The sequence below is a fragment of the Protopterus annectens genome, chromosome 6.part0 (genome assembly GCF_019279795.1).
Source record: "Protopterus annectens isolate FY-2018-M chromosome 6.part0, PAN1.0, whole genome shotgun sequence".
Lineage (NCBI taxonomy): Eukaryota > Metazoa > Chordata > Ceratodontiformes > Protopteridae > Protopterus > Protopterus annectens.
Window position 1 is genome coordinate 1318720868 of NC_056737.1, and position 27727 is coordinate 1318748594.

Consider the following 27727-nt stretch of genomic DNA (forward strand, 5'->3'; position numbering starts at 1 on the left):
CAAAGGGATCCTGAAAGGGGCAGAGTACGAGGAGTGTTAGGGGAGAAGGGTCTGCTTTTCTTACTGTGCAAACATAAGCCATTAGCAGAATTACTACGGACTGGTTTATAAGTAGATGTAGAGGGTTCTTTCTAACCATGATTGTCGAAGCAATGGCACTGCTGATACTGGATAATGGGATTTTTAAGAACTTTACAGGAGGTACTGAGATCAGAAGATCTTATTCCTTGTGGTATTGAGTTACATGCTGATCGTGCAAGTCTGGTGAAGGCATTCTTAATAAATAGCAAGAGTGAAGGGGGGCATACTTCTCAGCTGTCCAGATTTTCAGGGAATCTCCAAATTTTAGCCTTATATTTTCAGTCAGTTCATCCTAAAATGCATGGCTTTCTGAAAAACTATTGAGGACTGAAATTACTAAATAATTACATAAATTACAGTTTCAGACTTCATATCCTTCAGAAAATGTATAATAATGCAAATTTTGTTATTCTAGTCAACTTCTTTGAGCTTATAAAAGCAGTATTTAAAATCTTTTCCTGATTTTGAGCCTTTGTCCTCCCATTATTTTTGGCTTTGTCCAGATTTCTTGAGCTTAAAGGTTGAAAAGGGGTATCTGACTAGGAGAATATATTCAGAACTCCTAAGGTCATAAAAAGAGCTGCTAAACAGCAGTATTTCCTTCAGTGGTGGACAGTAGTAATCATAGATAACCTTAAATATTAGTGTACTAAATGGAAAGCAAATCCCCCCTAAACTATAAGCCAGTAAGATTTAGTAACTGTCTGATAAAGATGTTCATAATTTGGACTCTGGTGTATGAACCCAAGTACTCTGTTTTTGACTGCATGTAGTATATGAATGCTTTGGTAAGACCTGAAGGTGATTATGGGCAAACAGTTTTGCAACCATATACAAACAGTAAGATACCAATGGCTATTGCTTGCCTTGTTTCATTAGTTAACAAATGGGATATCCTATATGCAATTTTGTGTTGTTTAAGAACCTTTTGGGGCTGCTGTTAAATTTTGTAACAAAAAGATACTGTTTGATATAGAATAAGACCTAAATATCTTTGCTGGGTCACACTCTGCAGTGATTGGTTGTCAACATCAAGAATATTGATGGGTTGGGAAGAGAAAAATCTTTTACAGGTCCCAAACAGCATAACAGTGCACTTTTCTATGGCCGCTCTGGTGGCATAGAAGGATAAAGCCCTAACTTTGACCTAGCTGACCCCGGCTCAATAAGCAGCTCAGGCTAGTAACACAGTGACAGGGTGCAATAGGAGTGACCATCTGGGATGGAAGGCCACTTGTCACTGATGTTCGCTTAGGGGAAGCGTGATTCAAAGAGGGGAGTTGCCTTTGATCTTAAGTGATGAACGTAAGAGGTGGGGCAGGGAAGTAGGTAGAGCATATAAAGACCCACTCCAAGGACAGAAGCGGAGGCAAACAAGCCCCGAGAAGGCCCTTGGGATCCAAGACCGGCCCCAATGTTATTAAGGGGTAGATGACAAGCTGGCAGACTCAGTGTGGATGTGGTGCACTGGGGACTGCGCCAGACAACATGATGTACTATGGGGGACCAAAAAAATGAAAAAAAATGTGTACTTTCTGCTAATCATGGAGAGCCCATTGTAAAGAAACCACTCCTGGAGAAATTCAAACTGTTTTTAAGACCAGCTTTTAATCTAATGCAAAGAAGTGGCTGCCTTCAGTGATAACAGTGTCATCAGCATAAAATACACAATTAAGGTTGGAGAACTCCCAAGGAAGACAGTTAATATAACTGTAAAACTAGTGAACTGAGAACAGAGTCTTGAGTTACACCTCTGTTGGCAGGTAGTGAAACCTTGAAAGTTTGTGAATAAATGTAAACAAAGTAAAGATGTTAAAATAACTACAGTTTCCATTAATCTGATACCTCATCCCATGCAGGGATTGTCATGCTTTATCTTTTGCACTAGAAGCACAAGTATATGTCCCTGGTGGGGATGAGGGTGGGGGCGGGAAGGCTTCATGTTGATGTACACACAGCAGCATTCGTACAACACACTCTACATATTAAAAACCTCTGCTCTGCAAGCAGAGATCATGGATTTAATCCTTGTCTTAATAGACTACCAGCAGTGCTCTGAAATAAGAAAGCAGGCATGCAAGAGAAGGAAAAAAACACTGAAAAAACTGAAGGTGGCAACAGCATTTTAGTCAAAGGCTACAAAACAACACATTATGTGGGGAATGAAATGCTGACTAAATTCTAATGAATGTGTACATATTTTAATTAATTAATAAATTATCTATTTGTTGAACACATAAGAGGGATGACTCACAGGACTCAGTTTTCATAACAACCTAGTTACAAAACTAAAAATAATATTTTCTTATGTATTTATTTAGCATTTGATGACCATGTGGTGCACTGTTTCACAGTGGACTGATTTCACAACACTGTCCAAGTGCAAAGTATAGTTTGAAGAACATCCATAGAAAAGCCACACTACATACAACAGTTGTAAAATGTAATACACATATGCATTTAGGATAACCTGTGGTTTCTTTTTAATATATATGAAAAAACATACTAATCAGCATCATCACCATCACATAATAACATTTTCCCATTTTACTTAAGGTCAGAGTGATGTGCCAACCACAGCCTCCTCCCCTGATTCACAGTCACTCTTTCAACTTCTTTGACAGTCACGCCAGACTGTCACAGGCCTTCTGCTATCCAGTCCACCCATCTATTTGTTGGACATCCATACCCCCTATGCCCTACAAGTGTGACCGAAGCATAGCAGCCTATTATCCCTGATCCTCTCTACAATTGGTGGTTCTTTGACATCCACTCTGGCGTCCTCATTTTTAGTCTGTCCAAGAGTTTCATTCCCCTCTCAGGCACTTCATTTCCATCACCCTAAGCTTCCTCAACAGCTCTGCCTTCACTGCACAGGTTTCTGCACCATGAAGAAGCAGTAGCCACCACTGTTTTGTACACCCCACTTTTCAGCTTTTTAGGCATTTTTCTGTCACATATTATCTCACATGTTGCGACAGTTGGCTGTAGTCCCTTTAAATCTAGTTTTGAATTCCTCATTCAGACTTTTATAGTTCTCAGTCACAGTAACAGATTCTTGAAGCTATTAATCTGTTCTGTTACTTTTCCCTTCTACCCCAATTTTCAGTTTCTTCTGTTTTCCCCATTTGCTCTTATGATCACTACATTGTTTGCACTCAGTTTCATCCCACGTGCCTTCAGCTTTGCATACCATTCTCTAGCATCCGCTTTAGTTCCTGTTCAGAGTTTGATCGTATTGTCTAAATACAGCAGATTTGTTTGTAAAAATTGTTTGCTGATGTAATGCATCAACAGTATGAACAGGAGTGGGCTCAAAGCAAATTCCTGAGGTACAACCACTCCTACTGGGCACTCCTATAGGAATGCAAACACCACTGTAGTTTTGCCATCCGGTCCTTTTACAAGGCCTGCAATATTTCAAGCAATGTTTTTGGAACTTCACACAACCACAGGGCTGCCCAAATTATCTTTTTTGGGATCTTGTCATATGCTTACTCCAAGTGTAGAAATACCTGGTTGGATTCCTTCATCATCTCCAGCTTCTCCTCGCCATCTGTTTCACTGCCAACACTTGTGTGATTGCACCGCATCCTGGTCTGAATGTGAACTGCTGATCTTGCATCTTGTTTTTTACTGTTCTGATTATTTGTTTAGCAGTCACCTTCTCTAGCACTTTAATGAAGAGTGGCAGGGGTTTGATAATCTGTACTGGCTGCAGTTACTCATTTTCTCTTTTTTTCATACATTGGCACTAGAATGCTTATTGTCCAGTTATCTGGCCTATGGCTCTCTTGCCATACCATGGTGAATATTCTCATTAGCCACCCAACCTCTTGATTATATCTGCTGTGACATTTTCCCAGCTTGGCTCTGTCCGGGACTCCATTTTCCTTAGTGCACTTTGTACTTCTTCTAGGGTGGAGTCTCCTTCATCTTTCATTGTAGGCTACATATGTAGCTGTACAACTTCTGTGGGGGGTTTCTTCATTCAAGAGCTTCTTGAATTACTCCTTCCGTGTCTGCCATTGATGTCCACTGGATTAGTGAGCAGGCTGATACTGGAGTCCCCTATTAATGGCATCTGCCAACTATCATCTTCTTCCTTTTTTGCTATCTTCTTCTATCCTTGTCTTGTAGCCTGATAGAGCTTATATGTCCCATTTAATGAGTAATTTTCTAGACACTGGTAGAGCGTCTCTGATGCCTGTTTCTTGCCAGTGTAACTATTCCCTTTGTCTCTCTCTAATTCTTTTTTAGCCTGGTCCATCTATTCTAACTCCCATTTCTTCCCACATTCCTGCTTTCTTTTGCTACCTTCATTTTCAAAAGGTACTACATATCACTATGTGGCTTGAACACATATCTGTTCTATCATCTTCACACATTCTGTTTTTTTTTTTTAATTAATGTCGAAAACTTTTCTTTTGGTTGAAAAACATATGCCTGACAAGTATGTAAAATTAAGGGGATTATAACATTCTTACTGCTTGTATCTTACTATCCATATCCATAAACAACAGTTTACAGTTTTTCAGGTTTTGAATTTATCTTTTGTTCAGTCTCTCCGCATATTCTTAACTGCCACAACAGTAGCCTTTTTAATCCATTCTCCTAAATGCTTCATTTTGCCATGTCCCCATAAATACGGGGATTGCTGAACCACGTCATGAAAGGTTATATAATTTACGACTATGGCCTTTGTTTTATCTTCATTAATTTTATATCCTGAAGAGACTTGAAACTATCTCAAAATGTTTCACAACACTGAGATGACCTATTCTTGATTTATCAAGTACAAAATAATATCAATGCAAATAAAGCCAACTTTTCTTAATTATCATACCAAATATATTGTTGAATTTCTGAGTCCCTTATTTTCTTTGCGAGTAACTCTAAACATAAAGCTAACAACAAAGAAGAAAAAGAACACTTCTGTCTGGTTCCTCTGTTCACACAGCTTACCAGAGAGGAACTCACCCCGCTTTAATTATTGCCTCTGATCCTTCATATATCATCCTAATTATTAACCTATTTTATCAGAAGAATGCAAATACTTCCATTGCTCTGCTCATAAAATCCTAGTTTACACTGTTGTGTACTTTCTCTTTATCAAGACCCACCAACAACAGCAGTATTTTCTTACATTCTGCATCCCTCTGGATCATCACTGTTCTATCAATCTTGCTAAGCGTCTTCCTCCCCTTCACAAAAACACACTGATCCATACCTATTAATTCTGGCAACACCTTTGCCATTTTTAGCTAGTATAGACATAAATACTATATAATCATGGTTTAAAATTGAAACTATATGAGTCTGGATCTGATGGGTCTTTACCCTCTGTAGGTAATACAGCCACCACAGCTTTCTTCCAAGATAATGGTGCTTCCTCTTCTTTTAAAATGCTATTATACAAACTCTTCCAGATCTTTATCATTTGGTACCCTCCTAACTTCCAGACACCCACAGGAATACCATCCATCTGTCCTGGAGACTTCCCTGCAGATTGATTATACATATGTTTTTTTTTTATCTCATCTCATCTTGTTTTGGTAAGCTACTATTCTTCTTTGGTTTCACTATTTCCAATTTCCCTGAGGTACCAGAGCCATGAGTATTTCCTTAAACTCCTGTGCATTTGCTCCAGTCAACTTCCAGGTCTTCTGCTTAGCCTCTGTTAAATTTACAGCATTTACCTATCACTGCTTGCAGCTGATTGTGGCTGCCATTAATTTATGTTAGGGGGTAACCACTTCACAAGTGATGATAATGCAATCTGTAATTTGACCCTAATGCCCTTTTCTTACTGAGCTTCATGCTGACCACTTCTTTATATGATCCTTGACTGTCTCTCTCAGTGAACCATGTGTTAGCTACCATTAAGCCACCCTCCCAACCCCAGATGAGCACTGATGGCCTCTATTATCAAGGCCATCTCATTTTGTCCCACTTTACTGAGAAGTCCTGCAACTGTTGCCTGAATACCCCCTTTTCCTCACCATACCAATCTTTACAATCGATACTGACTGCTATGAGTTTCTCTGCTCTCTCTCTCTCTCTCTCTCTCTCTCTCTGTCTCTCACCATGGTTCCTAAACTACTTCTAGTTTATCCTCACCCTAAGTAGAAGAATCTGGATCCTAGGCCAAGACTTCACAGTGCTGCCCTTCCATCTTATCTCCTGGATACACAGCTATCAAGTCTCCTACTTACCATCATGCTATCCATTTCTAAGCTGTGTCCCATCAGTGAACCTACACTTAGTATCGCAATCCTTACTTCAGTTTTAGCAGTTTTTATTTTTATGTCCACTTTTTTATCAAGAGACCTCTACCAAGTAACCCAGTCTGGGCAATTCGACACTGGCTGGTCAGTAGCTTACTGACTCATGGCTGCAGTTCTTTATGACAAGCACACAATGGTGAGTAGGGACATACAGACTCCCATCTACCATTGGCAAGCACCCCTGCTGCATGTCAGAAAAGTATGTGTCCTCAATCCACTAACACCACATGTATCTTTTGGCAATATTAGTTAATGTGACCAAATCACCTGGAACCAATTTTACACCAACTGGACAGCCCTAACAAAGTGCACAGTCTGTGGACAGTGTTTTCCTATCTACAGGATACTGCAAACTACACTTGATGTATAAAGAAGTTGGTCTACACAACTTTTCGGCTGAAACCACCTGGAGTTTTGCTGCAGATTATGGCTCCATTCCTTTTTTGGTGTATCCTATTGGTAGAAATCTCCAAGTTCAATTGGAAGGGCTGGGTTAGAACTTCGTACTTTCCATCCTTCAAAAGGCAAAAACATACAAGTTTTATGAAGGTGTTTATGAGAGGTAGGTGGGGGTGGGGGGTGCAGGTCAGGATCGAACCTGGAACCTTATATGTGTGTGAAGAAGATCTTAACCATTACACCACCACGTCACTGAAAAATCATCTTAACATACAAGTACATGGAAAATAATAAAAGCACCACCAAAACAGAGAGAATTAAAATAAAAAAGTTTAATTCCAAAGCTGAGCACTTTTGGCCACACTGGCCTTCCTCAGAACGCAAAATCACTCACAAAAAACTCTCATTTAAATACCCCTCAGCAATTAATTAACCCCTGTCACATGATGCTAATACAATTAATAATTCTGAAAAAATAGATAGTTAAAAAACTCTTTCCTGAATAAAAAAGCAGATGGTAAAAAAGCTGATAGTAAAACGTTATTTACATTCTTTACTGTTGTGATTTTTAGTTAAAACAACCTTGCAGTTGATGTTGCTGTTAAGTCCTGGTTTGCTTTAGGCATGAAACACAATCTGACATTTGATTTCTCTATATTTTAATTCATTGTTCCTCTTTCCATTGAAATTAAAAGGAATATGATCAATGGCACCAAAAAGGAATTTCATGAAGGAACAACATTCTGTGGAATGTTTAACCAAAGCATTCTCCTTGTTCCTGACTCTGATGGCGTATTGGTGCTCATAACCCTATTGGTTTTTCCTATATAGAAAGCCTCACAGCTGCTACACCTAGCAAGGTATACCACAAATGTGGCACTGCAAGTGAAAAACTCTGATACTGGATATGTTCTTTCCGACCTACTGTCCACAAACAAAAAAAGTTATGCACTTACCATAATGTTCCATCTGTGTTGTCCATTTTCATTCCTCCTCAGCTGATGGGTTTGGATCCAATACTTGGATCCGACTCAGCCATTACACTAGCTTGTAGCCTCTGACAAACTCTCAAGCTCCTTTCCTACCCATAATGCACTATCCCTAACATACCTCAGATCCTATATACAGCTTGAGAGAGAAACTATATAATAATTACCAAAACTGGAGCTAAACAAAAGGGACATATGGTGTCCCTAAAGGTCTTATTCCTCCAGAGGTCAGTTATGAGAAATGGAGGGGGATGGAGGGTGGGGAGATGAGAAAGACTGAAAATGGGACAACACAGATGGAACATTATGGTAAGTACATAACTTCTTTATCTGATGTATTCAATATTCATTCATTCCTCAACTGATGGGACAGGGTCCTCAACTACCTAAATCCCCGGGTGGACTTAAAGGCTGCTCTTCCCCTCGAGACCAGTTCTAGTTTGTAATGAGTAATAAAGGTATGAGGATTTGACCAAGTTGCAGCCACACATATTTCATCCACAGAGGCTCTAGATTGGAATACAGCAGAAAATGCTGCACATCTGGTTGAATGTGCCTTTAGTATATTTAAGTGAAATGCAATTTGTCAACCATCTAGCTAGAGTTACTTTTGCAACTGATTTGCCCAATTTATTATGTGCAAAGGAAACAAACAGCTGGCGTGTCTTCCTAATTTCTTTTGTTCTGTGTAGGTAGAAACATAACTGTCTACGAACATCCAATAAGTGCAGCATCATATATTATCCTTTATTTGTGAATTTTAGGAAGAATACTGGTAAATTAATGGATTGGCTGATGTTTGATTCTGACATCACCTTAGGTAGGAAGGAGGCATTAGTACGTAAGGTGACCCTATTGTTATGAAAAATCAGGTATGGGGGCTTATAAGATAATGCATGAAGGTCTGAAATTCTTCTAGCAGATGTAACTGCAACTAAAAATACAGTTTTTCCAGGTCAAAAATTTGGATCACATTTAGCTGCAGGTTCAAATGGAGAATGTATTAAGGCTTGCGGTACCAAATTTAAATCCCATGGTGGTACGTGGTCTTTATAAGGCAGTCTTAGCAGAAGAATACCTTTCAAAAAGGCTTTGTACAGTTTAGAGGAAGCCAGGGAAGAATTTTGAAACCCCATATAAAAGTTAGAGATTGCTATGAGTTGAACTTTTAACAGTTGATGAACTAGCACCCTCATTAAATAAACCTCACTAAAAATTCAAGAACAGAGTGAACTGGTGCTGAGAAGGGGTCTATCTGATTCTGCTCTGCCCAATAAATGAACCTTCTCCATTTACTCCTGTAGAGTTTCTTAGTGGAAGATTTATGGGAAGATAACAATAAGGAACAGACAGGGGAAGAGAGCATTGGTTGCCTGGTTATTAAGGTAACTGGAGAAACTATGCAGTTAGTTTGAGATTTGAGATATCTGGGTGAACCATGCCTGTAGGGTGAGACAGAAGGTCTAAAGTTCAATCCGAAATTCAAGGTGGGTATAGTAGACGAGGCCAAAGAAAGGGAACCAAACATCGAGGCCGGTAAGGTGCAATGAGGATGACTTTGCTCTTTAACCTGGCTGCTTTCTGAAGTAATTTAGGAATCAGGGAGACAGACGATAAGGGGTCTATATTATGTTATTGAAAAATGTGCTCATCAAACACACATTCGTCGACCAATAAACAGTGAAAACACTAATCTCCAAACAGCAACGTCACTGAATTTTTTCTCAGGGAAAAAAAACACTTGGCCATCGTTGGGGATTTGCCCTTTTCCCCATTGTAGTGTGATCTTCTCAGAGCTGGTGTATTTAGTTAAGGGGGTGTGGGGGGCACAGCCCCCCAATTTGTAGAGTTTGAAAGTTTGTTTTGTTTTTGTTTGGCCAAGCAATTCTTTTCCCTAGAAAAAAAAATTCGCTGAAGTGGCCATTCGGTGATTAGTGTTTTCGCTGTTTATTGGTTGGCAAATATGTGTTCAATGAAAATGTTTTTCGATAATGTAATACAGACCTGACGAGAAGTATGCAGAAGACTGCAAGGCCAAATGTGGAGCAGAGCATCCCTCGAGACTCTCCCAGTGAAGGGATTACGGCACAGAAGCTGCTGCACTTGTTGTTCATGGGAGATGCAAAAAGATTGCAGTAAGGCTGGTCCCACCGACTGAAAATCATTTCTGTCACCTTATTGTTGCCACTTGTGAGGCAGTAAAACAGACCTGCTCAATCTGTCTGCTATTACACTGGACATCCTCAGAATGTGCACTGCTATTAGAAAGTGGTTGGAGGATATCACCCATTGCCACACTTTTAGGGATTCTCAACACAGGGGGTAAGATCTGGTTCCCCCTTGCTTGTTGATGTACCAAACTACTGACATACTGCCATTTGGACTGCAACTGTCCTGAGAGGGAGAGATTTGGAATGCTTGCAGTGCCAAAAGCACTGCTCTCATCTCCAGAACATTGATATACAAGTTGGCCATTTCGGGGGACAAAGTGCCTTGGCCTGTCTTCCCTAAAAAATGACCCATCACCCCATCTGTGAAGCGTCCATGGTCACTATGGTTTTGGGCTGAGGGAGAATGAAAGGACAATCTTATAACAGTTGTTGTCACTGCATCTACCAGGAAAAATACCATTTAAAAACCCGAGTTATTCTTATCTTTGCCGACATGGGTTGAGAGAACATTAACCATTGGGTTGTTAACATACTTTGCAGAATTCTCATATGATATCTTGCCAAAGGAACTAAATTTATTGCCACTGACATCGATCCCAAGGCTTGCAAAATCAATTGGACTGAAATTCTGCTACTGCAGATTATTTTCCTGACCTGTTTCCTTATTGTCTGTACTCTTGAAAGAGAAAGAAATGCTATAATAGATAAGGCTGAACACTGGTCCTATGTATTCCAATGTCTGGGTTGGTTGTAAATGAGACTTGTTGTAACTGATGGTTATTCCAAGATTTGAACAAGTTTGCAGCACTTGATCTTGTGATTGTATTAGTTGATGCCTGGTTGAGGCGGTAATGAACCAGTTGTTTAAATATGGAAACACATGGAATCCTCGTAGCCTCAAGTGAGCTGCTATCACTGCCATACACTTGTTGAACACCCTGGGGGCTGTGGTGATGCCAAAGGGTAGTGCTCCGAACTGAAGCTGACTGGCTCCCAGCCTGAAGTATAGGTACCTTCTGGATTTTCTGTTCATTTTTATGTGAATGCATGCATCCTAAAGGTCTGTCAAGCACATCCAGTCATCCTTGCTCAGAAAGGGTAGAATGGACTGAACTGTGACCATCCAGAACATGGTGTGTCGAACCGATTTGTTCAGCACACTGAGATCTAAAATTGGTTTCCAGTCCCCTGTCTTTCTACTTGGTCTGGAGGGACCTCTTAGATGACTCTTTTTTTCTAGCAGCTTTTGGATTTCAAGTGCTGCTTCCCTTTGATTGAGTGGAACATTAGGGATTTTCCTGGATAATGGAGACAGTAGGGAAAAGGGAATAATATGACCTCTGGAAATAATCCTCTACTCACAAGTATCGTTTGTTATGTTTAGCCAGGCTTTGTGGAGCCAGAATCCTGTCTGGTCTCTTGGGGATTGACTCAATCATATTAGGTTCCTTCCATGCCCGTGTAGAAACCAAATCAATGAGTTCATCAGCAGACAAAGTAACCTAGGAAGTAGATGGGCCAGTCCTGAAAGCTTCCAGAAATACTGCCTCCTCAGGATCAGGAGTAAGGTTTTGGCAGACCAACCGCCCTTCTGTTTAAGGATCTCAAGAATGTCTCCAAATGAGACATCATTGGTTGGTGATAAGGGAGAACCTTCTCCTTCACTGAAGTCAGTATCCTCAGTGATAGACTCCTGATGAGAGTCCAAGTGCCTCCTCTTGCACTTCCTCTTCCTGAGGACTTCTTCGGTGAGATGATCTGGAGAAGTATCATAAGAGATAACAATATTCTGCTGGTTTGACTGGAAGCTTTGGGCTGGCTGTCCTCATGGAGTGAAATGTTGAGGACCACAGGGTGGATCAGAGGGGGAAGGACCCATCTGACATGCAGGAGCAGAGAAAACCTTCTTCACAACCACAAAAGCAAACCCTTTAGGACAGAAGGAAGTCAATGGAGCTGAGAAAGCAAGTTTCTGAACCGCTACCTTCCTTCACTCGGAGATCAGTCCACCAGCGGTGGAAGCCAGAGCTGAGCTATCCAGAGCCGAAGCTCCAAGAGGAAGAGATGGCTCCAAAAACGTCAGAGTCAATCCTATCCTCCCGGATCCAACCTGGAAGTTTTGGCTCTTAGTGTCATCCAGATCCGAAGATGTCAGGGATGGTGCGCTCAGAGTAATGGTCGCATCTGAAGATAATGCTATCTTTGAAGCCAAACCAGAAGGGTCCGGAACTCTCTGATCCGAGGACTCTAACATCACAGGTTTGGTCAGAGAAGGAGTTGTTATCAGTGGAATGGCAGATGGAGGGTGTTTCTGACCTGAAGGGAGAGGGACTGTGAGAACGCCCTTCTGAATCTGCTCGGTGAAGAATCTCCTCACCATTCTTTTCGTATCTGCCTCCGTAAGACTTCTGGAGGAATGAGAGGACATCACTGAAGGGGGTTTTGAGTGTTGCTCTATAAATGGGAAGGGCACCCTGGAAGGGACTGGATCCAAGCTCAGCAGGTAAACAGTATGTGGCAAGGGCTTAGGCTCTGTGAAAGCTGGATCTGGAGTACGTTTCATCGCATCAGATGCTGAAGGACTTGAATAGTACCTGATCAGATCTGAAGATGGTCGGATCCCAAGAGACTTCTGATCTGACCTTTCCCTTTTCCCTTGGTTCTGAAGAAGTTGATACAGGGGAATCCAATTGTCTGGACCATTTTGAAGGGTTCTTAGTTTCAGTTTTAGGAGGTTAAACTCCAGAAATAGCTTGATAAATGGAGTTGGTAACAAACCCTTTAAAATTAACTTATTTCTTCTTTCCGTCAAAGCTCTGGGGTTGAATCTACTACAAATGTGTTCAGGCCATAAACAGTAAACATACAGATTGTGGGCATCTGAAAAAGGCATCTTATCCCCACATTTCTCACGTTTTTTAAACCCTTTCTCAGACTTCCTGCAGAGTAAATACCTATAACTAGATATCAAAGTAGACTAAAAAAAAAAATTCTGTCCTAAAAAACATGGACAGTGATTAACCAAATACTCCAGCTACTGGAAAGAAAACATTAGAAAGAATAAGCTAGCAGATTTTTTTTTTATCAAAAGGAGAAAGGATAACTATAAAAATAGATAAGAAAGAAACAGGGTAGGAAAGGCCTACCAACAATGACAATGAATGTTGCTCATCTCTGTCTCTAACATAGATGACAAGCAGGCGGGGTATTTCGATTAGATGCTTTAATACACAGAAACTCATCAGGATGAATAACAGCATCATAGAATATAAATTAACTAGTTAACAGACAGACCTTACATACATACATGCTTACATCTCAACAGCTTACTACAAAACGGCAATCTAGCTTACAAGTGCTCAGTATTTATAAATTTGTGCAAGCCCTTGGATAGTTTTTTAAAGGTACATACACACACTAATCTACAGTGATAAAAACATTATCAAGTGTATAAAGCTGTATAAAGGTATATAAAAGTGACAGATACTTAAACAGAATAAACTTAACAGCTTCAAGTATCTGGGAGGGGTGGTTGAGGAGAAGGGTAGTCTGAATGAAGAGGTCAAAGCTAGAATCAGAGGGGCTGCAGCCAACTGGCATAGAGTATCAGGTGTAGTCTATGACAGAAGAATGCCAAAGAAGCTGAAAAGTAAGGTGTACAAGACAGTGGTGCAACCAGTACTACTGTATGGTACAGAAACCTGGGCAATAAAGGCAGGATAGTTGAAGAAGCTAGAGGTGATGGAAATGAAGTGCCTGAGAAAGGTGGTAGGATGCACACTGCGGGACAGGCGAAGAAATGAGGACATAAGAGCAGAAGCCAAAGTAGCTCCAATTGCAGAAAAGATCAAAGAGAACAGATTACAATGGTATGGACACGTGTAGAAAAGCAGAAGAAAATCTGATGAGGGAGATTTGGGACAGACAGGAAGAAGGTAAGAGGAAGCGAGGGCATCCAGCAAAGAGGTGGATGGATTGTGTGAAAGAAGATCTGCGACAATCAGGCATGAGTGTTGAAGAAGGCAGGAGACTGGCACTGAATCGAGAGAGTTGGCGACAGTTAATACAATACCCCGACCCCATGTAAATGGGACAAAGGGGGATGATGATGATGATGATGATGATGAAACTTTTTAGCGTAAAAGTAATAAAAAATTAAATGTCTGAATAGAATAATTTGTAAAAATTCACTTATCTTTAATTAACTAGCCTGAAAGCCAAAAAGGACCACATCTAGGTGTGAAGGTAGCAAACAAGATCTGAGGGACATTAGGGATAGCGCAATATGGGTAGGAAAGGAACTTGAGAGTTTCTCTGAGGCCACAAGCAAGTGTTAATGGCTAAGTTGGATCTGAGTACTTGGGAGAAACTGCCTTAAATTCCTCCTCAGACATGCACCCCATGAGGGAAGTTGACAACTCCTTAATCAAGTCCCTCTGGAGATGGGTGAAATGGGTAAGACAGTTTAATGCTTGCAGGCTAAAAGAAGCCAAAGTGAACACCAGCTTTCTGAATCTGTCCAGAGCTCTCGATTCACGATTAGGAGGGTGGACAGAGGAACTCTACTCCACCAACCCTTTCTTTGTGGCAGCAGCCACCATGATAGCATCAACTGGGACTGCCTTGGGCCAGAATGCTTTATCCACCAAGGGACTAAGGAACTTATCTGCTTTCTCTGACACCAGCTCCACAGTACCCGGCTCCTTCCATGCCCTGCTGGCCACAAGGTTGATAAGAGAGTCAGCAGGAGGGGACACCCAAGAGGTAAATAGGCCCGTACCGAAAGCCTCCAGGAATACGGTTTCCTCCAAGGACGGGGGTTGGGCCAATCAACCGCCCATGGCCTTAAGGATTTCGAGTATGTCTGCAAAGGAGACGTCCTTGGGTGGAGATCGTGGGGACCTATCCCCTTCATCGGCATCCGTATCTTCTGTTAAAGACTCCATAGGGGAGTCAAGATGTCTCCTCTTGCATGTCCTCTTCCTAGGAACTTCCTCCACTGGAGGCTGTGGGGAAGACTTGGAAGAGAAGGGGACCCCAGGCTCCCCCCTGGAGGTTAAACTGGTTGGGCTGACCTGATACAGGATGAGAAGGTCCGCTCAAATACAGGGGCTGGGTAGAATAACCATGAGTGGGGGAGGCAGCTCTGATAGCAGAGAAGGATCTTTTCACCACCCAGAAAGCAGAGGGGCTGGAAGAGGTTCCGTCCCCCTCTCCTGCTGATAAGACTGCAGCCGAGGAGGGGGAAGACCTCACCAACCCCCCCCCCCACCTCCAGACAGGACCGGCCCAGAGCTGTTGAAAGCGGAAGCACCAAGGGGTAGGGACCTGTCTGATAACCATGGACCGGAACCCAGCCCCATGGATCCTGCAGCGTCAGCTCACACCGAAGGGATGGTCTGTCCGGGGGGGGGGGGGCAGAATTCATCACCAATACTGATGGTGTGGAAACCAAAGAGAGAGCAGCAACTCCCATTGCCTCCGTACTGCGCACTAGTCCCTGGGAATCCAACCCTAAGGTCGGATGAGGAGAAGTTAAGTGGGGGTTGGAGACTGGATCCCTGTCCTGTGGGTTGGGGAAGCCAGAAGCCCCAACTCTATTTGAGCTTTCAAGAAGGACAGCATCATCCTGTTCATATCCATAGGAAAAGCAGCCCTGGAAGATCAGGAGGATATGGAGGACCTGGTTGGAGAGCCTTGCCTGGAACCCGAGGGTCTTCTCTTGTGCTCCCTGGACTGAGGCCTACTCGGAGGAGAAAAGGCCTGCACAGTATTCAAGGGATCCAGGGGAAGGTCCTCCACTACTATCAGCTCTGGCATGGCTCTCAGATCCGACCTGCTCAGAGCAAAAATTAAAGAAGGATCTGAAGTTGCTACTCTCAAATCCCTTGGATCTGAGAACGTCGGATCTGTGGTCAACACTCCTATCCTCAGATCCAAAGGTCTCAAATCCAGTGCCCTGGATCTGGGGGAGGGAGATGAAGGTGTTGGATCCAAAGACCTGTGGACTGAGCCTCTAGATCCAGGAGTGGATTCCCTGGACATCCTGGGACCCGAGGATCTCGGATCTGACACTGACCTGGCTGGAGTCGAATCCGAGGACTTAGGATCCAACAGCCTGGGATGTTTAGACGGGGCCTCCTCAACTGAAGGAATCTTCTTCTTAGCCCCTGAAGAACCCACCTTGGCTGGGGAGCCAGTAACCAAGGGGGCTCCCTTCACTAAACCTTTTATTAGTAACTTATTCCAGTGGACGACCAGAGCTCTGTGGTTGAAGGCGGCACAAATACTGCACTCAACCTCGAGATGGTCGCCGCCCAGACTATAGAGACACTCCTCATGTGAGTTGGAAATGGGCATTTTACGGCCACATGAGGAGCATCTCTTAAACACTAACAGTTTGTCTGACATTACCACAACCAAAGGAAAAACCCAACGCGAAGTCCACACACAAGCAAAAAGTTCAAACACCAGAAAAAGACCCATCTGAAATACTAAAAAAAACACAGAAAACTAACTACCAGAAAACTTTACAATAATAATACTCATTTAACTGGAAAAGAGACAGTTTACAGTAACCCACTAGCAGGCCCGCAAAAAGGGCACTAAACGTCTATGTGGAAAAAAACAGGAGGGAAAGGGAAAAAGAGATAAACTACAACTATCAATATAAGACAAAAGGTTTAACCCCAAGGAAAGAAATCCCAACACTTACTAACTATGAGGAGCTGAGCAATCTGCGTCTGTCTTGATGAAGCCGCAAATGAGATCTGGGGGATTAGAGGGTAGCAGAGCCTCATGGGAGGGGAGGAGCTTGAGATAAGCTGTTGTCTGAAGTATGCCGTCTCAGATCTGATATTGGATCCTAGACCTTAACGTGAGAAATGGTGACTAAGATAACATCAGATCACAGTTTTGAATTTATCCAAGCCCATTCCATCATGATCCTGGATAAATTCAAAAGCCCATTCCATCTTGATTACACCACCTGCTTATGCGTAATCCTTTACTGATAAATTCTATGCACATGTAAATAGCTGCATAAATGCATCCGACCCCCTCAGAAATAAACACAATACCAAACTTAAAAATAAACCCCTATGGTGGAACCCTAATATAAGCAGGCTCTATACAAATAATGATAATAAAATCACTGCACAGAAAAGTAATTTTAACTCTTAAGATGCCAATAATGCTCTTGCTAAACTTATCGAGGAACTTCCCACCCATATCAAATCAACTTATGCCAGATGTGAGGTAAAACTAGCTATCCAAGTGAAGGATATCTGCAAGCCTAATTTTAACCATGTGAGAAATCTCAAAAACAGTTTCCAGCACTGCACAGAGCTAATAGTAGAGGATATCACTTATTCAGACCCAGAGGCCACAGACAATCTTCTAGTGCACAAATTAATTCAAACTTCACTACCCTCTCCCCTCCTATATTCCCAGATCACGTACCTGCATCTACATACTCTCCTCAAATTTCCCAAGAACAAGTCCTCAATGTGCTATCTAATGCCAAGAACACTACTTCTATGGGGCCAGATAATATACTAGGCTGTCTACTTGTCAGTCTGAAATAGGCTTTTATGCCAGATAAATGAAGGACCATAACAGTTCTCCCCTTCCACAAAGGTAGGGCATCAAAAGACCCAGGTAATTACAGACCCATAAAACCTGATGACCCTCATCTGTAAGGCTATTGAAAAGATTAATGTGGCATTAATACAAAAAGAGACAGGTAACCTACAAACTTTCGACCCAAGCCAGTTTGTATCCATCAAGGGCAGATTCTGCCTACTTAACATGGCCAACTTCTTTGAGATGGTTACTGAAGCAATGGATGAGGGCAAATCATTACACACTGCATACCTAGATCTTGCAAAGTCACTTGACACCATTCCACACTCGGGTATTGTAGACAGACTCTCCCAGCTAAATGTAAATCCCTATATGACTCACCGGATAGCAAACTGACTAACAAATCGAATGCATGAAATTAGTGTGGGTAACTTTACCTCCTTCAAAAGATCTGGCACTAGCAGAGTAACCCTAGGTTCAGTCCTTGGGCCACTCTTGTTTGGTGTTTACTTCTTGGACATTAAAGCAAACATTAAGGGTTTATGGCTGAGCAAGCTTGCAGATATCTGTAAACTTGGTGCTATTATAAACCTCCCAGAGGACACCAAAATCCTCCAAGAGGTCCCTTCCCAAACAAATAGCAGGTGCCAAAATTATGGACCAAAACTAAATGCTAAGAAATGTATAGTTGTGTCTTCTGCAGAGGGTCCACACTGACATGGGTGGATTGTTCTTCAAGCCCTAGTAGAGGGTATGCCTTGGAACAATTGCCAAACTGGATGTGTAAGAGAACTGAGGAGGCAGTTACCCTAGGGCTTGCAACATGCATATCTTCAGCAGGTTATTCACTGCACAACTCAACCTACAACAGAGTGTCAGCATGCTGATGTAAGGCCAAGAAAAAGCTCTAAACTCATGACAGCATATGGGATGGCTGCTAACTTTTGGCCCTGCTCCTACTCCCAATGTGAAGGCTCCATTTCACCTTTCCACTCCATCTGCAATGACCTCTGCTAGAAGAATACTCAACTCCCCTCTCCATCATCAGCATGGCTCCACCGGAAGGGTAGTACTGGGAGTTTAGGTCGGGAGCAATGGTAGCACAAACCAAGCAGCTAATAGTCAGTTGGGGATCAGATAATGAACTGAAAATAAAAAATAAACTTGACAGTTGCTTTACCTCCAAAATGAAGAAATGTGGTAATCGGGTATACCTCTTAACGTTTTGGTTCAAGAATTCTGGACAAAGTCAAAAATAACAAAGGCACAAAAGCCCAGAACAAGGGACATGTTCTACATATTGCTCTTGTAAACTAAGAAAGTTGCTGGAATAACAAGTTTTGCACTGACATGCATTTTTCTAATGGATATGAAGTCTGAAACTCAACTATCTGTATCTATTTAGTGACTTCAGACCTCAATGGCTTTCCATAAAACTACAGCTTTTACGAGGAGCAGATTAAAAACATGACACAAAAATCTGGACAGTTGAGAGGTATGAAATCAGGACATTTTCTGGCTTTTCTCTGAGGCTTGCTGGAGTACAGTACAACTCAAACCACTAAATCCATTTCTCTGACAGATTTCAATGAAATTTCAGAGTTGGTGGTTGGATGGTCACCGTAATAAACTTCTTTCCAAAAGCTGAAAAACTGAGTTTACTCCACAGTGAAAAAATATGTATTTTCGGGCAAACTTCTAGCAAATAACCTCTCTGCAGAAATGTAGCTAAGATGGGGTGAATGAGGCAGGTGCTCTGGGTGCCAGGTGTTAGGGGATCCTATCAGCTATGAATGCTGGTATAGAACTGAATTTGCTGTCACGGCTGAAGCTCTTACTTCAGCTCCTTGTGTGTGGTATAAGTTGTAGCAAGCCTCTTGCTACAGTTTTAAAAGACCTTTTTTTAGCTTCTCAGCTCATACAGATGGAACTTGTGCTTCTTTGGGGAGAGGTGAGGAATGCCAGATTGGAGGAGAGACTATTTTTTAACTCCTCATCTTGAGGAGAGCCAGATCAGGGAGAGGCACCAGGTGCTAGATGAACCTGCTATGGCTCTGCTTCTCTGTGCAACGAAACAAACTGCTGTGCTAAATTCTTCAGTAAAATGTGAAAACAGAACTCATAAAGAATATGTTTACGTGGGCAAGTCTTGTTTAATCATTCTGATTGAGTGAGAGCAAAGAATAATAATAATAATAATAATACACAGTGGATAAAACAAATGTTATGATTTTGCCATAATTTAAAAAAATGTGTTATAACACAAAGGTATACCTGCAGAGTAACAAAATGTGTTAGTTAATACATCAAGTCAAAGCACAGAGGCTTTTGAAAACATAAGACACAGAGCTTTATTAAAAGATGAACCTCTGTAAGTCATATGCCTGAAAAACTCAAAGATACACTGTATCACAAACTATGCATGTAAGAAACTGTAAGTGCTGCATTAGGCGACTACTATCACAGAGGCGATAATATCAAGAATAATCCAGAAATAAGTCAGAAAATTAGGGTCTGTCTGCTAAATGCTAGAATGTAGGTTATGTGGATTTCAGTGGGAGAGACAGTGGTATCATACGCCTTCTCCTTAACCGGACCAACACTCAGGAGATCTCTTCCACAATTCTTTACCACTAAAAGCACTCTAGCCTCCTTTAAAATTAGTGTTTAAATATTATTTATTTCCATTACCATCTTGCAAATGCTACACATCCACCACTTCAACTTTAGCTTTACTATATGTACCCAAGATGATAAAGAAGTAATAGGAAAAAAAAAGGATAAAAAAGGGATATAGAGAATCCTCCTGTTCCTTCATGGGAACGCTTGTCATATACTGGGGATGCTGTCTCTCGCTCAGTTGCATTAAAATATTTATTTGTGAAAACTTTTTCTCATGGCCATTATCTAGTTAGAATCTCTGCATTATAAGTCCTTTCAGTAGAATCCCCTTATTTAACTTTCAATAAATATGGACCATCTTTATATACTAAGCCATTCATTATGCTGGAGGCAGCAACAAATCTTGATTAGGTAATTCATCATCTTACCAGGGAACAGAACTCCTTTAGTACATGGATGCATATAAACAGCTGAGACTCTATGCCAACCAGACATCTTTACAGATTCACAGCTTTTCATTTATGTTTCGAAGAACCTGAGCTCTACAGTGTCAAAACTCTATTCGGTATTGTTATGTCAAACATACATCTCTTTCCACCCTGCACTTATTCAAGTGCAACATGGATCAGTGGATGGGGAATCATAAATTTACCCTATGTCTCTATTAGAAAGAGCAAACTTGTAAATACTCGATCACCAATACTGCCAAATAAAATGAGTAGTATAAAATCTTGTCAAATATATCTGGGAAACATGGTGAGGCTTAAAAAGGCCCTTTAAGGGTTGTTAGCCTAGTAACTACCTATGAGCCTATAAGAAAATATGTAAATTAAATTGTTTAAAAAAATAAAAGTATTAAACACAAAGCACAGTAACACATAAAACATTAAGACATCAATGAATTGATATATATGCTAAGATCAACCTCATCTCCTCTTCAGGCTACAATATCAATCATACCTCTCAATCTCTTAGTGCAAAAAATCTGGACAAAGCCTGACAAAACTGGGGGACAAAGGCCCAAAAATAGGTACAGATTTTAAATATTGCTCTTATAAACTTATAAAGTTGATAGAGTAACAGGGTTTGTGTAAACATATATTTTCTGAAGGATTTGAAGTTGTTGTTGTTTGTCTTTCGGCTTTTCCCGGTTAGGGATTGCCACAGCGGAACTCCGGTCTGCTAATGATTGGCAGTAGATTTTTAAGGTGACGAGTTGCCAGCTCGACGCCCAACCTTCATCGAAGGCACGCCCATTTAGGCATGTCTTTCGGAACCCCACTCGATCGTGGGGAGGACATGCAGACTCCACACAGAAGGCACTCCCCGCATTCCAGCCGAGAATAGAACGGGAGAACCTCTTGCTGTGAGGCAACAACGCTACTGCTGCACCAGGATTTGAAGTGTGAAACTCAAATGCATGTCATTATTTAGTGACTTCATTCCTCAGATCATTAGAGTAATTTGCCAGAAAAACACAAATTTTATGAAGAACTGATTGAAAATATGAGGCAAAAATCTGGACATTCTCCAAAAATCTGTACATTTGAGAGGTATGATATCAATACACAGAAAAAAAAGCAGCTTTCCCAACAATTTGAAGTTCTGTATCATACAGCATCGCATCATGCTATAAGTATTTGCTTTTTAAGATTTTGTGTTGTTTAGTAATGTACTAAGATATGAACTGCATTCGGTAAGGAAAGTGAAGTGGGGAGTATACCTGTAAGTGTGCTCTCCAAGTCTAGTATGTGTTAGAGCAGCATGTGTTGGTCACCAAGTGCATGCCTGTGATCTTCAGAGATGAAGAGATTTCAGAAAAGTGTTGAGTCAGGGATATGAAAAGAGGAAATACCAAGGATTAGCCACTGCAAACAGCCCCTGAAGCCAAATTAAAAGTATAATGACACTAAGCATATTAAGTTGGTGCAAAGGGTTACAACTGTGAGCTGTAGCTCCTGTGGTACAGAGTGTGATTCCCTCAGCCCTCATTTGGCTACTGTGTGATTCTGAGCAAGTTATTTAACTAGACTTTTCTCACAGGCCACCCTGAAAAAGGAGTGTGTGTGTCCAGTGGGACTACCTAGTTAAGAAAGGGCTATTATTATTATTACTCATTATTATTATGAAACTGCTAACTATACTTACAAAGAGGGATTTACGCATTCAGTCTGATTAAGATGGGGTACTGCTACAGCTAGTGATCATTAAACTAGGTTAGTCCCACTAGGCTAATGGCCTCTTTTCAGGGGAGATTCAATGTGATATTTATGCTGCTAGGGGAAATTTGGCCAGGGCACTCAGGAACCTTGCCTACTCTTTTCAACAGGTGCCATTAGATCTTTTGCATCTACCCGAGCTACCACCAACTTAAGCAGATGGGAACTTCGCTTAACGTCTCATCAGAAGGATGGCACACTAATGAGTGCACCCCCCAAATGCTACACTACAGTGTCAGCAATTTGAAAATGAATCCGATCATCTGGAGTGCGAAAATATTTTTTATTTGAAGATGGCTGTTGGGAAACAGACTGAAAAAGAAAAGAAGAAAATTTTAAGATACATGTACTAATGCCAAATGCCTATTTTTCCCCCAAGTCGTGGGACCCTGACAGTGTTGTGCCACATTAGAAGTAGTACACCTGGAATGCACGTTTAAGATGCATTTGGTTGCGTCATTATTTTGACCAGTGTTTGATATCATTATTCATACAAATTTTAATAAAAATGTAAACATTTGAGAGGTGACCTGCAGTACTAAACAGTGCATGCTAATAAAACACTTATGATTCATACCTCAAATTTTGCTGCAACATCTAGTTTAACTGGTAAGGCTTTCACCGCCATCCTTCCATCATCCAATGAAACTTCATGTTTACGCATTTTCAAAATCTTTTCAGCAACTATATTTCAAAATTAAAATATAACAGTCACCTAAATCCTTACAATATATTCAAAGCTTTTCAAACAAACAATAAAATTTCTACATTTCTTCAAACTAGGCAACTTAGAAAACATTACTCTGGATTTGTTTACCATACATTTTCACAAAGAACTGCAACTGGTACAACGCTTTAATATTACTTACAAAATACAACGGCATACCTCTCAACCAGTTTCACTAACATAGCTTTAACATTAGATAATTCACTCATCCTGCACTTTACCATTTATATTTAATCAAAAGATGTCATAACTACATCCAAAACACCACTGGACATCAGTTTTATAATCAGCGCCCCCTTGAACTACTTATAAATACTTGTGTTTAAACCATTCCTAGTCCTCTGGTTAAAGCTAGTTATGGAGGCTACAATAACTACACAGTTGGTGCCAGAGGAGGTATGATTTCAATTTATGTCAGCAAACCCTATAACTTAGTTAAGATTTGTAATAGCCAAGCTTCTGAAATTATATCTGTCTAGTTTGTTGGGACATAAACTCAGTTTGAAGATAATATATTTATACAGGTACCCATCCCTTAACAGTGATGGACAAAAACTGCATAAATCTATTATTTTCAAGTTACGTTTATTTGAAGATTATAGATTTATAAAGGTACCCATCTCATAACAGTGATGAACAGAAATGTTTTTTTCTGAATTTGCTAAGTGTTGTAAGACCAAGAGCATTGTACTAGCTGATGATGTAAATGCTGGTGAGGTAAACTGGGAATTATATCAAGGGGGATTTAATATGGGCTTATAAATGACTATGGAATCCTCTTATGCAGAGTTACTTGGTGATCTCCTTTGCAAATCATGACAGACTTATTAGGTGTAATAACATTACTGTCAATCATTAAAGCTACAGGTAGTTGCAGCTGGAAAAAATGGATAAGATATCCTTAAAAGGAAACAACCAAATGAACAATGGACAGTTCTAGGGAAAAAGTGCTTTGGATCTGGCCATCCTTGAGATTGGCTTGTACTGATCTTTTACTGGTCCCTAACCATAACACTGCATTGAAACACTGAAAAAATTAAACGTATACTACAAACTACAATTTACAGTTGTTTAAACAATCTGAATCACTTTTCATAGTACAGTAAACTCTGTTAACCGGCACCTATGGGGATTGGTAGATGCTGGATAAAAAGAAGTTATGTACTCACCATAACGCTCCATGTGAGTTGTTCATCTTGCCTTTATTCTTACAGATGGATATGGAGCCGATCCTTGGCTGTGAGACGGCCAACTACAAAGCTCGAGGTCTTCAGACAGCTGGAAGCCAAGTCTCTATCCCATGATGCACCTTGTGTTACCTCAGATCTTGTTTGCTGCCTCTAACACTATCATATGTCATTTTATCACTTTTTTAGGTAAGGAAACTATAGGAAAGACAAAACAACCATGATAAAACATGAAATTTGGTCCTCAAAAAAGCCTGGTGGGGGATAGAGGGTGGGAAGTAAGAATGAAGGTGAGATGAACAACTCTCACGGAACGTTATGGTGAGTACATAACTTCTTTATGTGAAGTCGTTCTATCTCGCCGTTCATTCTTACAGATGGGTAGTATCCCAAGCACCATCTGTTTTGGGTGGCTCACGGGAGTATGTTTCTCAGGACAGTGGAACCAAAGGAAGCCCTGTCCCTGGAGGCCCTATCGACTTTGTAATGAGTGATAAAAGTATGAGGCTTTGACCAAGTGGCTGCTGCACAGATACTATCTATTGGTAGCCTGGCAGTAAATGCTGAAAAGGTGGAAACAGCTCTGGTTGAATGAGCCTTTATTTTGTGTTGAAGAGGTATATTGGTAGCTGAGTAAGTGAAGGTGATGCAATCAGATAACCATTTCGATAGAGTGGTTTTTGCCACAGGTCTACCTTTTCCTGGAGTCTGAAAAGGAAACAAAAAGTTGTTCAGATCTTCTAAATTCTTTGGTTCTATCTAGGTAAAATCAAAGTTGTCTGTGAACATCAAGTTTGTGCAGCATATACTCCAAGTTATTGGTGTGTTGGGGGAAAAAAACGGTAAATATATGGTTTGGTTAAGGTTAGCTTCTTTACAAACTTTAGGTAAGAATGAAAGATTTATTTGTAGTGAAATCTATCAGAATGTAAAATCAAATATGGGGGTTTTATAGACAAGGCCTCTAGCTCTGACATTCTTTGGGCAGATGTGATGGCTACTAAAAAGACAGTCTGCCAATACAAAAATTTCAAATCGCATGAAGAAGCTGGCTCAAACAGTGGAAGAATGATGAGTGAAAGCATAAAATTTAGATTCCAGGGTGTATAAAGGGATTTGACTGGTGGTCTAAGATGGAAAGTCCCCTTGAGAAAAGCTTTGGATAGCTTGTGTGACATCACATTAAAGTCTTCAGTACCAAGATGACAAGTAGAGATTGCAGCGAGCTGCACACGAATGGTGGCTGCCGCCGCTCCCTTGTTGAAAAGCATAGTCAAAAATTCTAGTATGGAGGAAAAAGGGGCTAGGTAAGGGTCAATGTTATTTTGAGAAGCCCAAATGGAAAATCTCTTCCATTTGCTGAGGTATAATTTCCTAGTAGAATCAATTTCAAGGACTGAAGGAAGGGATGAAAAGCCCCCGATCAGTACATCAGAAGGTCTAGAACTGGGTCTAAAATCCAAGGCTTTTCCAATAGATGAGGTTGAAGAAAGGGGAACCAAATCTGATGCTGCCAGTGAGGGGCTATAAGAATGATGGTTCTTCCCAGGGCTTTGGCTTTCTGTAATACTTTGGGTATCAGGGGTATCGGTGGGAAGGCATAAAGGAGACCCTGAGGCCAATCGTGTATGAATGCATCCCTTGGGACATCTCCCGGAGGGGGGATTAGGGCAAAATAGGTTCTGTATTTTGTGTTCATGTGGGATGCAAAGAGATCCCAGCAAGGATGGCCCCATCTGTGGAATATCCTTTCCGCTATATCTTCTTTGAGGGACCACTCATGAGGCAACAAGATTGCCTTGCTCAGTTTGTTTGCTATCACATTGGATTTCCCCAAGATGTGCATTGCTATCAGAAAGTGCTGGGTCGAGGCAGCCCATTGCCATACTCTTAGGGCCTCTCAACAAAGGGGATAGGACCTGGTTCCTCCTTGTTTGTTTATATACCAGACCACCGACATGCTGTCCATCTGAATCTCAACTGTCCCCTGAGGGAGAGAGTCCTGAAAGTACTGCAACATCAAGAGTACCGCTCTTATCTCCAGGACATTGATATGCAGAGGTGTCTGTTGTTTGGTCCATGTGCCTTGGACTGTTCTTCCCTGAAAATGCCCTCCCCACCCGATCAGAGAAGCGTCCATGGTCACAGCCGATGGTGAGGGTAGGATAAAAGGACAACCTATCGTTACTTGGAGAGAGGTCAACCACCACCGAAGATCCTTTTTATGGAAGTTTGTTAGAATGATGAGAAGTGACATTGTGAATTCTTGATAGAACCATTGCGTGAACAGGAGCCATTGTACAATCTGCATGTGCATACGACCCAAGGGAATTGCTATTATTGCAGCCGCCATCGGGACGACAAAAACACTTTTAGCAAATCTGAGGCTGGCACCTTGTCTCTGGATATGAGGTTCAGAATTTGATGTCGAAGTACTGATATCCTTTCTGAAGGAATTTTTAAAGTGGTGGTGGTGGTATCCAAATCTGCTCCGATAAACACAATATGTTGCGATGGCGACAAGGCAGATTTTTCTGAGTTTATGGTAATCCACAGTTGATTGCAAAGAATAAGCGTGGTGCCCCTAACTTGCATAAGCTGATGCCTGGTGGTGGTGCTGAGAAGCCAATCATCTAAGTATGGAAACACCTGGAATCCCAAATGCCTCAGGTGAGCTGTGACCACTGCCATACAGTTGGTAAACACTCTGGAGGCTCTAGTGAGACCAAAGGGCAGGGCTTGAAACTGGTAGTGATTGGCTAAGAGCCAGAAGTGCAAATGATCTCTGGATGGTCTGGCCATTTTTATGTGATAGTACTTATCCTGGAGATCTATCGAGCACATCCAATTGTCTTTCCCTAAAAAGGGAAGTATTGACTGTAGCATGACCATCCGGAACTTTTCCTTCTTGACAAATCTGTTTAGTCTGTTGAGGTCCAAAATAGGTCTCCAGTCCCCTGTTTTTTTTGGAACTAAAAAGAATCTTGAGTAAGTTCTGGATCTTATCTGGTCTGCGGGGACCGGTTGAATGACTCTTTTTTTCTAGCAACCTTTGGACCTCTATGGTTGCTTGTTCCCTGAAACTGGGTGGAACGTCCGGTATTTTTGTTATCAAGGGAGCTAGAGTGGCAAAGGGAATAAAATATCCTCTGGATATTATGCTTTGCACTCAGTTGTTTGTTATTTTTAGCCAGGCGTCTAGGTACAAAGATAAGTGACCCCCGACTGCCTTAAGAGCTGGGCAGTCGGGCCTCATTTCAGGAGCGCTGGTAGAGCTTCCCAAAGAGTTGATCTCTATCGCCCTGATTCTGTGGACCCCCTCTGCCATGAGGGCAGTGTCTTCCATTATTACCCCTCCTCTGCCCCTGGAGGGGGGGGGTTCACCACATGTGTCCTGAAAGGCTCCTTGGGCTTTTCAGAACCACATCTTTCCTCCCTTTTGACCTTTGGGGTAGGGTCTA

The 27727-nt window shown here is 41.4% G+C and overlaps 1 protein-coding gene across 1 annotated transcript in view; it reads right to left on the minus strand.

Moving 5' to 3' along the window:
• The window catches only part of NMI (N-myc and STAT interactor), a 579174-nt gene that overhangs the window by 131111 nt on the left and 420336 nt on the right, over positions 1 to 27727 (minus strand). Inside the window, exon 7 of the mRNA XM_044074881.1 lies at positions 22930 to 23036. Coding sequence (XP_043930816.1) covers positions 22930 to 23036 — 107 coding nt within the window. The remainder of the gene's footprint in view (positions 1 to 22929; positions 23037 to 27727) is intronic.